Raw genomic sequence first — 11,366 nt, 5'->3', positions numbered from 1 at the left:
TATATGTTTTTATTATGATATGATATAGAAATTTATGTTTATAATTATGACCCTGGGTCATTAAAAAAAAGGTTAAATTACTTTAGGCCTAACAAGGTTCAAAGAAAGTAGATGATGCATTTTATTTAAGAAACCAATCAAAGAATTAAAATTAAGTATTCGTACCACCCGAAGGATGGACATATTTGAAACTCGGACTTAGGTGGGGAGGAAAGGGGCAAGGGCAACATACATAACCTAAACACCTGTACCCCCATAATATGCTGAAATAAAAAAAAAAATTAAGTATTATATGTAGAAATAGCCAACTTTCTATTATTTACAGAATAAACTTTTTTGAAATATATCATTCCCAAATAACATGAGGCATGCTGACTTTAGGCAACTAATCATTGTCAAACATTAACTAGTTCCTATGAGTCTCACCATAATTATAATATAGATCCATTCCAAAACAAGGCCTGAACCTGCTATAGTTATTTATTGCTGATAATACTTTTCAAACACACTATACTGTTGTCTCAGTCTGTTTGAGCTACTATAACAAAATACCACAAACTGGGTAGTTAATAAAAAAGAGAAATTTATTTCTCATAGTTCTAGAGGCCGGGAAGTCCAAGATCATGGCACCAGCGTGTCTGGTAAAGGCCTAGTCCCTGTTCACAGATGGCAGCTACTCTCTGTGTCTTCACATAATGAAAAGGGCAAGGCAGCACTAATCCTATTCGTGAGGGCAGAGCCCTCATGAACTAATCACTTCCCAATGGCCCCACCTCCTAACAGCATCACATTGGTGATTATGTTTGAACAAATGACTTCTGCAGGGACACAAACATTCAAACCACAGCAACCTTGGATACCATAACCAAAGATATAATAGACTACTTACCATTCTTTTAACAGACCTCCACAGAGCTTCATTACCACACTGCCTTCAGGGTCCCTGATATGAAACTGCTTCATGTGTGAGACTATTACAGTAACACTTGAGTTACTACATGTTGTATGATTTAGACAGCAGCAAAGTAGGGTGAAAAGAACATTCATGAGCTTTGGAAATACAGAGCCCTAGGTCTGAATAAATCCCTGCTTTGTTAATTACTAGTTGTGTGACTGCAGCACATTATTTATGCTCAGAGACTCATTTTTTTCCTTTGGAAAATGGGGATAGTATCATCTACTTTCTATGTTTCTTATGACAAATAAATGAGACAATATACGTGAAATGCCAGTATAAGTTAAAAAAAAACCCATTATGATTATTAGATGGAAATCAGATGGACTATGGAAAGGAAACAATCGCAATTCACACTACAACAAATTTTGTGAAATTGTGTGCTGTATTAATATGACAGAAGAAAAAATGTTTTTAAAAAAAGGGAGTAGGCAGGTTCCCAAGATGGGAAAAGTGCCTTGTATTTTTAATTCACAGTAGAAGCCCTCTGACTCAGAATGGTTCATGGAAAATGAAGTCAAAATTAAAAGACTCAAAAAACAAAAAGTATACACATACAAAGTAAAAATATTAACTTCAAGCAAATTAATGGAAATATACTAATATGGGGTCAAGATCTTCTGAGTAGGCGTATACTCACTGGAGCGCTGCATCAACTTCCTTATGGAACAATACCTACACTCGGAAGGTCTGATTGCCAGGGTCAGTTACATGAAAACAGACCAAGAACAGAAAGACATTTGGAAAGCAATACTGTCCACAGTTCTATGATTTTTCTTTCAATCTTTACAACCTAATTCAATAGCAATTTCTTTAAAACAAAAATTATCTTTCTTTTATGGAGTCTTTCCAAAACATTAACATTAGCTTTTATAAGAACAAAAAATCCTTTCTATACTCATATTTTATTAATTTATGTGATATCCAAATAAATTACATACTATTAATAATAGAAACAGATTTTGAAATCAGAACAATTAGTTTTTGCTAAACATATACCTCAACTGGAAGAAGCAAAAGTGCCCAGGTATAGTACAGGATTACTAATCTCTAATGTTTGGTGTGGTATTGGCATCAATGTAGTCAGTGGGCTTTATAGAACAAGGAGAAGACTGTCAATTAATTTGGTAAATCAGTTAACTAAATGATAATTGCTAAAGAAGCTGTTAACGCAGAGTCATTCTGATTTGTCATATGTGATTTCTGATTTCAAGTCATAAGCTGATTTGAAGAAGAATACAATGGTTAAAACTTTCGAGACTGGTACTACAAGTAATATAATAGGTCTCAACCATGCCCCCAAATTTCTGAATTTACTTATAATATTTCTATTTTGCAACTTACTCTAAGTAGATCAAATTACTATCGCTCATGCTTAAATATTAATACAACAGCTTAGATTCTGAATGTCACTATTAATGTAATGCCTTTCCAGAATTAGTTTCTTCCCTTAAGTATTTTTCAAACTTTTTTTTTATAGTAGAAATACCACACATTTTAAACAAAATGTTCCCAGAACTGTAATATACAAAACAGATAAATGTAGAGTAGCTCTAAAAGTAGGGCCTAATACCCCTTTTACCCCCACAGCAATCTCTAATGCCTTTCTGCAAAACTCTAAGGCTTTTTGGTACAAAACTTGAAAAGTATTCCTTTAAACTATAATCAAAAAAATGAGTATTAAAACAAAAAAGTCATAAAACTTATTAAAAGGCTATTACTTAGCTAATTAGAGTATTCTGTTAACCAAAATGATTTCTGATACTTACCAGTTGCTGTAAGTCTGAAATGCCATCAAACTTATTTATTAAAAGCAAAAATGACAAAATTAAAACATTTGGCTAAACTGGATATTTCATTAAATTTTAGTTATTTTTCATTATGTGTAATCTTTAACTTGTAAAGTAGAAAGTATTCAACTACATATAAGTCTGAATGTAGACGAAAAATGGTTTTCTAAAGGGATAAGAAAAGGAAGTAAGGCTGATGAATGATGAACAAATGATATAATATCTATGTCTTATTTATAGGGATTTACAAACTACCAAGGCAGGAATATCTGCCATTACTGAGATTTATTTAGCCTTCCAAAATCCACTTGTTCAGAGGTCTGGCATCATGGAGTTAGAGAGCAAATGTGTGTCTAGCCCAATAAACTGTTCTATTTAGTCATATAATCTAAACTTGTAGGAAAAGGGAAAGACCAGAAACAACCAAGCTGGATCTCATTACTTCCTGGATCACTGTATCATCATCCTTCCACCAATGATGAAGACAATAGGCAAACATTTGAATAAAGTAAGTTCCCACCCATAAATTTTGTTTTGGATACAAATAGAAGTAAAAAGTAACTGAAACAGTAATTATGCTGGCCTGACACTTCTCCACAGTATTTTCAAAACATACATGACAAAAAGCTATAAAAAACCTAGAGGAGGGTTTTAAAAAGAACCTAAGTATTTCTAAATGTACCAATCAAGAGAGATAACAAATACTCTGTGAAAAGTATAAATCTTCATTTCATGATAGATTAAAAACCAGACAATAAGGAATTTGCTAAAAAATAGGGTATGAAGATTTAGAAGTGGAGTTGCTACCTGCACAGCCATAGGGTTTGGATATATGGTATGTAGGTAGGGAAAAAAGGGATCAAACTATTCAGGTTAAATTTTTTTTTTTTTTTTTTTTTGAGACAGAGTCTCACTCTGTTGCCCTGGCTAGAGTGAGTGTCATGGCGTTAGCCTAGCTCACAGCAACCTCAAACTCTTGGGCTCAAGCGATCCTGCTGCCTCAGCCTCCTGAGTAGCTGGGACTACAGACATGCCCCACCATGCCCGGCTAATTTTTTCTATATATTTTTAGTTGTCCAGATAATTTCTTTCTACTATTTTTTTTTTAATAAAGACGGGGTCTCACTCTTGCTCAGGCTGGTCTCAAACTCCTGAGCTCAAACAATCCGCCCGCCTCGGCCTCCCAGAGTGCTAGGATTACAGTATTCAGGTTAAATTTTGGCTGAAATAAACTACTCCCTTGGGTACACTGTTAGAAATAAAAGCACCAGTCTGTAAGACCAGAGAGGAATGGGGCTTAAACCTTGACTCTTGCTTATCATAAAAAAAAGGAGGGTATAGGGGAGGTACTTTGATTGCATTTCAGACCTACAGCACTAGAAGTAGAGGCCAAAGGCCCTTTTTTTTTACTACTGTTATCTTCCACTCACCAGACATTTTGTCACCATATTATCCTTTTCTACTTGTGTAATTACCAACAGTTTAAAGTGAATTATGTTCTTGTTTACTGTCAGTCCTCCTTCTCTATTAGACTATGCATTTCATGAGAGCAGAGAACTAGTCCTTCCAACACTGCCAGGCAAACTGAAGAAGTCTAGTGAGTGTGTGTTGAATGGATGAATAAATGAATGAACAAATCAACTGCTGTACCACTTTGGCTCCTTTTCATGATCCTCATTCATGAATGTATTGATTTTGTGAGTATGGTGGAAGTTTAAGTGGGTATTGTGAGTACGGTGGAAGTCTTAAGTGGGTGACAGTCATTGGATAGTGTGCAGGTGGTTCAACAGAAGCAGGAGTTGAGAGATAACTACTACAGATAACTATAAAACAAAGCAGTGTAGGCATTTAACTCTCCTAAGTACATTAAAAAAAGACTATACTATAGTAAGTGCTCCAAAGACTAGAGAATTTATCTGCAAAATTACTATGAGCCACCCCTCTCCCCTCAAAAGACTTTTGTTAAATAGATTGCTTCACTGGGGGAAGAATGAATGGAAATGGAGGTTTTAGGCAAAGAATAATTTCCATAATAGAATGTGTGCATACATGGTGTGTGTATAGTTTTAAATAAAAAAATTAAGATTTAGTAAATGTTGGAACAGATTCCAGTATTTAACCATTTAAAGCTATACTATACATAAAATAAATTCCAATGACACGATAGCACTCATTAGAGAACTACCTAATCACAAATACTGATGTTTAAAAATCTGTGAGTTAGGCCGGGCGCAGTGGTTTACGCCTATAATCCTAGCTCTCTGGGAGGCCGAGGCAGGAGAATTGCTTGAGCTCAGGAGTTCAAGACCAGCCTGAGCAAGAGCGAGACTCCGTCTCTACTAAAAATAGAAAGAAATTAGATGGACAACTAAAAAATATATATACAGAAAAGATGAGCCAGACATGGTGGTGCATGCCTGTAGTCCCAGCTACCTGGGAGGCTGAGGCAGGAGGATTGCTTGAGCCCAGGAGTTTGAGGTTGCTGTGAGCTAGGCTGACACTACGGCAACTCTAGCTGGGGCAACAGAGTGAGACTCTGTCTCAAAAAAAAAAAAAGAATATGACATGAGAAAACTTATGTTTTAAAAATTTAATTAAATGAGAAAAAACAGCACAGAGAACAGAACATCCACAAAGAAATAAACATCCATGAAAGAAATACTATTAACAAAATTCCATCCTCAAATATAAAAAAATATATCACTGGTATTTGCAATTTATAATAAACTTCACTAAGCAGGTGAATATTTGCTGAGAAATAGCTCAGCAGAGTTGTCTGCAAAAGATATCTTTTTATAAAGTTAATACCTGATTCTCTTGGCTGCATGTTAGATCAACTTGTAAGGACAAGATATCCACTGTAACTGGTAGCATGATGAAAAGTTTATCAGTTGTAAAGAGGTACTAGAGGATTTCTTTGTGTAAAATAAAACAGCACTTCATTTTAAAATTAGTTATATTTTCTATTAATGAAAAAGTGATCTGCTATAGCTTCTGCTGAAAGTACCCAAGAGCTTAGGATGTCTCCCTTGAAAGAGGACTTATAGACCACATATCTTTGCATTTGCCTCCTTCATAAACACTCCTCAGCAGGAATTCTTCAGGGATGTCATCACTGAGTCACCAGGATTTCAATAATAACAACACGACAAGAATAACAATAACAATAGTAGCATCTATTTATTATATGCCAGTTGCTGTTCTAAATCTTTCCATACAATAACTAGTTCCTCCAATAACCCTTTATACAATAGATACTGATTACGGTATTAAAATCTGGATTGACAGACACATCTTACTTAGAAATTTCTCTAGGTCTTACTACTTTTAACTAAACTTATATAGTTATTTGATATACCAACTTAAGTTATGCCTGAGCCATTACCTCTCATGCCAGAGAGTTTAAGAAATCCATTCTCTCTTCCAGGTATCTATTTCCTAGTTTATACCACTCACTTGGTTAAGACACTGTTTAGTTTCTGACTGTATGAGCTAGAGGTGTGCTGGAGCCGGTTAATACCAGCTTGTGAGAGGCTATTGTGCACACATCTTCCCAACTCTGTGTTCACTGACATCATGTTGGTAACCTGAAATTGACTATAGCAGGAGTATTTTATGCCAGACTTTTCTTCTAACAGCATTATCAAGAGAAATAAACATATTTTCTGTCTTTTCAAAAACTACCTACATCAAACAATACTGAGGTACCTCAACTTTTAAAAACACTCTTAAAGCACTTGGAAATGATTTTACTTACTCTCCGTCCACTTCTGGTCTTGTACATACACAGTGAAACTTGCCACCAAAATCTATATAAAGATCATTCTCCACAATATGAAAGATTCGTCCAATGACTACTTTATCCTTGGCAGGTCCCATCTGTGTAAGAGGAGAATGTCTCAGCATGGATGCAAATGATTCCACATTTTTTGGAGAGTCCTAAATATGAAAAGAGATATTTATATACATGTAACTCAGCATAAAGGTATAATAAAGTCTTAAAGGGGAAATTTTTTAAAGTCAAATTTTGTAGCAATAATTTAAAATTTTATATGAAATTTTGCTTTAAAAATTCAGTTATGCTCTTTAATTTCCTCTACCTCTGTTTTCTTCCTGAAGAGGAGCTAAAGAAAAGTAGCCACCTGGACTTGGTGGGGGATGGTAGGGATGTGGTAGTCCAGAGTGGGCTCTCAAGAGCCCAAGCCAAGTAAGGAGAGTAGGAGAGTGTGTATACAAAGCCTCCCAGAATGGGGCTGGGGGTGGGGGGTGGAAGGTGTCAGAGTCTGAGCACATGAGGAGGGCATCCAAGCAGGTGATCAACTTTATTCTCAATTCTGACCGTCTGCAAAAAATGCTTTCTATTAATAATTAAGGTTTAGTGAGAGTGACTATTTTTAATACACATTTAAATATATACTAACATAAAAATGATTAAGGGCCCTTCATCACAGTTAGTTATCAGTCCAAACATGAGGTCCTGTTATTTTTAAACAACTCGAATTTGTTATAATTTTCTTCTTTTCCCTAAAGTAAAATTTCAAAGGAAAATAGCTTCTTTGATTGTTTTGTGTTGCTTACTCTCTAGGAGTCTTTTTACATATTGAATTCACTTGAGGCATGACTGAACATATAGTCTGATTACTCCTTTTTTTCTCTTACAAAAATTTTTTCCAAACACATGATTTTTCAGAAATCCATGAACACAGATTTATGCCTTCTATTCATCTTTAAATCTGTGTATGGTGGGGTGTGTGTGCCCTTTGGTGTAATATAAGGGAAGTACTAAGTTTCTATTTGTGAGAGCTAATCACAGAAGAATATTAACATTTTGATCTGCCTATATCCTGTAGTTGGAAAAAGTTTTACATTTGTTATTCCAGGGAGAATTTTTATTAAGAGTTCAAAAGCGTATTTACTTCTAAAACTACAAAACTATATTTATGACTTAATTTTAATGCACGTACTACTCCAAGGATCACAAACTCGAATGCCAGGGCAGGTGGGGGCTTTACAAACAGAATGTGCCCAAGTCTAAAGGGTGAGGCCACTACTCAGCTCCAGCTGCAGCTGCAATTCAAGTCCCGTTGTTGCCACATTTTAATTTTCCAAGAAAAACCAGAAATCCATATATTAATGTAAAATTTCCAATTTTTAAATGCTTATATGCTTAAAAAAAAAGTTTTCCATCTTACAAAACTGGCAAAACACATTCGGGTGTTGAATTTGGCCCTGAACCACAAGTTTATGACCTCTGCTTCAGAAAAAAAAAGTCAAGACATCTGGCTGATGTCAACTCCTTCAGGTGCTGGAGGGAGGGTATGGGGATGAATTTATTCAGTGGACTGAAACACCCTGGGAAAAATCCTTAGCACAGAAGGGTCAGTCTCAACCAAAGACAAGTCAATAGACCTAGGCACCAACTAGAGCTGAAAGGATAGCCAGGAATGCATGCCATTAGCCATAATACTATTTTATTACTCCACAAAGTATAACATTAAAGGTCCTTAAACAAGCAACTTGAAAAAATAGTTCTTTCTTGCAGAGAGCCCAAGATAAAATATGGGCTACATACTACAGACTCAACACAGACACTGCTATGACTTGCCCTCTAAAGGTAGTGCAGAGAGAGTAATACTGAGTAAGCCATCCCTGACAAGAGCAGCAACTATGATCCTCTGCTGGGAGCCACTACACCAGCCACAGCAGCTGCCGCTAGAGTAGCTGAGAATAGCACTGCTTCAGGGAAGAGCAGACAGATTATCAACTTGGGTGTCTCATCCTGCTTCTAACCAGGTTGGGTCCTGCCTGATTTCCCCTATTACCTGCTTTCTCATTACTCCACTTCTGTGGTTGATCATCTACCAGGCTTCCTCTTTTTTCTCTTATCCTTTTAGGGGGGGGAGGGCGGGGCACCGAGATAGGCTTCCAATTGAAGCCATAAGCTAATTAAAACAGCCTTAGATGACAGAAGATCCAGTAGTTGATTCAGCAGTTAAACATTTATTGGATATAACTCAGCCATCACTAGGGCCTATTCCTAAAATAGTACTATAATCTCCTTTATAATTGTGAAGAAAGGTTTGGGCTAAGATTAGTATGATAGTAAGTAGTATTTCCCCCTTGGTTTTAGAAAATTATTAAGTGTTCCCAAATGTTTAAAAGAATTCTCTCGAGATTTTTAGTAAGTCTGTTGTGAAATATTTATTACATTATACCCTTTATAAAATTATAAATAATAATAATTATTATTATTATTATTTTTGAGACAGAGTCTCACTCTGTTGCCCTGGCTAGAGTGCCGTGGCGTCAGCCTAGCTCACAGCAACCTCAAACTCCTGGGCTCAAGCGATCCTACTGCCTCAGCCTCCTGAGTAGCTGGGACTACAGGCATGTGCCACCATGCCCGGCTAATTTTTTCTATATATTTTTAGTTGTCCAGCTAATTTGTTTCTATTTTTTTAGTAGAGACGGGGTCTCGCTCTTGCTCAGGCTGGTCTTGAACTCCTGAGCTCAATGATCCACCCGCCTCAGCCTCCCAAAAGTGCTAGGACTACAGGCGTGAGCCACCACGCCCGGCTAAATAATTATTTTTTAAAGGCAACTTTAAAATCTAGTGGAAATGGAATGCTATTGCTTTCTCTCCCATTATTTTTGCCTTTATTTTGTTACATTTTGCAAGGGAAGTCAGTATGTTTTCAGTGAGTGAAATGATTTTACTAAAAATATAAGACTCATGGACTAACACCTGAATTAGCTTTCAAATTGTATGCTCGTTATTGCATTTAATGTTTGATAATGCAGTATTGATTTTTGGAACTGTTTCAAATAATCAAAGTCCTCCTTCAAAAATCATAGTCTAGAACCATCTCTGAATTCCTAGGGCATAAGCCAAGATGCACTCATTTACTTGTCAAGGGACTTCTAAAAATAATAAATGTAGCAACTCCCACAATACATGTTGACTGAAGGGAGCCCTGTTTTTAAAGTGTCTAAACCAACATTGTTGGCTCCTCTCATGCTGATGCAGACTGCAGAAATTGTAAGCACATTGTCACCACGGGGTGTGTTTGATGGAGCTCAGTGTCTAACCCTGAAAAATGTTACAATAAAGCTTATTCATAGAGTTGTCATAGGTAAAGCAAGTAACTTGGAGTTGACTGCTTCCTTTAAGGCTGGTCATAGAGCTCAGATTTCCTGTTACTCTGCTGTACTATTTTCTCTCTTTGAGGCCTGAAAGTTCAACAGGACTGCCTAGGTAGCAGATAAATGGAACAGAACCGCTTTCATTCATTCATCAAACGTATGTTGAGTGTTGACTGCTTATCATGTACCAGGTTCTGTTCTGGGCCTTGATATGAAAATATGTGAAATGGTAAGGGAATACAGAGTTCACTCGACATGACAACAGAGATTAGGGTTCAAAAAGTTGCTGAAAACAACTGCTACCCTCACTTAGGTCGTAAAAAGTCTCATACCCTAGGCTAAATAGGTTAGACATCTTATAAGCAGTACGGAGTCAAAAGAAGTTTCTAATCAATGGGGTGACAGTACTTGTTCTTTGTTTCAACAAAACGAAATGCTCTGGTAGCACAATACAAGATGAACCAAAGGGAGGAAAAAAAAAAAAAAAGAAAAGAGTCAACTGTTGAGAGGCTCCTCCAATTGGCTAGGATAGAGGTAACAAATGGCTTACCCTAGATATCTGCACTCCCACCTTCACTGCAGCACTATTTACAATAACCAAGACATGGAAATGTGGGTATCCATAAATGAACAAATGAATATAGAAACTGTCATATATATATATTATACATATATGTAAAAATATTAGAATATCACCCAGCCTTTTAAAAGGAGGTGATCTTGACATTTGCCACAACATGGATGGACCTAGAGGACATTATGCTAAGTGAAATAAGCCAGACACAGAAAGAAAAATATTGCATGATCTTACTTATATGTGGAATCTTAGGGAAAAAAAGATATATAGAGACAGAATAAAACAGTGGTTAACCAAGGTTGGGGTTAGGGAGAGGAAATGGGGAGCTATAGGTCAAAGGATACAAAGTAGCAAATATGTGGAATGAACAAGTCAAAAGATCTAATGTACAAAATAAGGTCTATAGTTAATAATAGTGTTTTGCATTCAGGATTTTTGCTAAATGAGTAGATTATAGCTGCTCTTGCCACAGAAGGGAAAATGAGTAACTGTGTGAGATAATGGCTATGTTAACCTGTTCCACTATAGTAACTATTTTAATATATACACATATATGTATATATATCTTACAACACCATGTTGTATGCCTTAAAAATACACAATAAAATTTATCTTTTTTAAAAAGGGCTCACACTGAAGCATTGGTCATTGGAATACAGAAGAAGGGATACAACAACATTTACCAAATAGTACAGCAAAGCCTTGGTACCCAAGTGGCTGCAGAAAGTGAGGCAAAGGGGGAGGCATGTATGAAGGGGAAGAGTAAGCAGAGGCAAGAGAGTAAGCTTAGTTGTGCACATATTAGGTTTATAATATAAACCTATCTAAAAGTTCAAAGAACATTGGCTATCTGGTTGATAGTTAAAAATAACAGTGTACATATTTATATACAAATTTATAT

General features: G+C 36.1%; 1 protein-coding gene across 1 annotated transcript in view; it reads right to left on the bottom strand.

Moving 5' to 3' along the window:
• The window catches only part of MRPS28 (mitochondrial ribosomal protein S28), a 98,245-nt gene that overhangs the window by 72,316 nt on the left and 14,563 nt on the right, over window positions 1-11,366 (bottom strand). Inside the window, exon 2 of the mRNA XM_012663164.1 lies at window positions 6,503-6,684. Within this exon, the coding sequence (XP_012518618.1) occupies window positions 6,503-6,684 (182 nt within the window). The remainder of the gene's footprint in view (window positions 1-6,502; window positions 6,685-11,366) is intronic.

This window comes from Propithecus coquereli, unplaced genomic scaffold (assembly GCF_000956105.1).
Source record: "Propithecus coquereli isolate 6110/MARCELLA unplaced genomic scaffold, Pcoq_1.0 Scaffold8, whole genome shotgun sequence".
NCBI lineage: Eukaryota > Metazoa > Chordata > Mammalia > Primates > Indriidae > Propithecus > Propithecus coquereli.
This window is presented reverse-complemented; position numbering and strand designations above follow the sequence as displayed.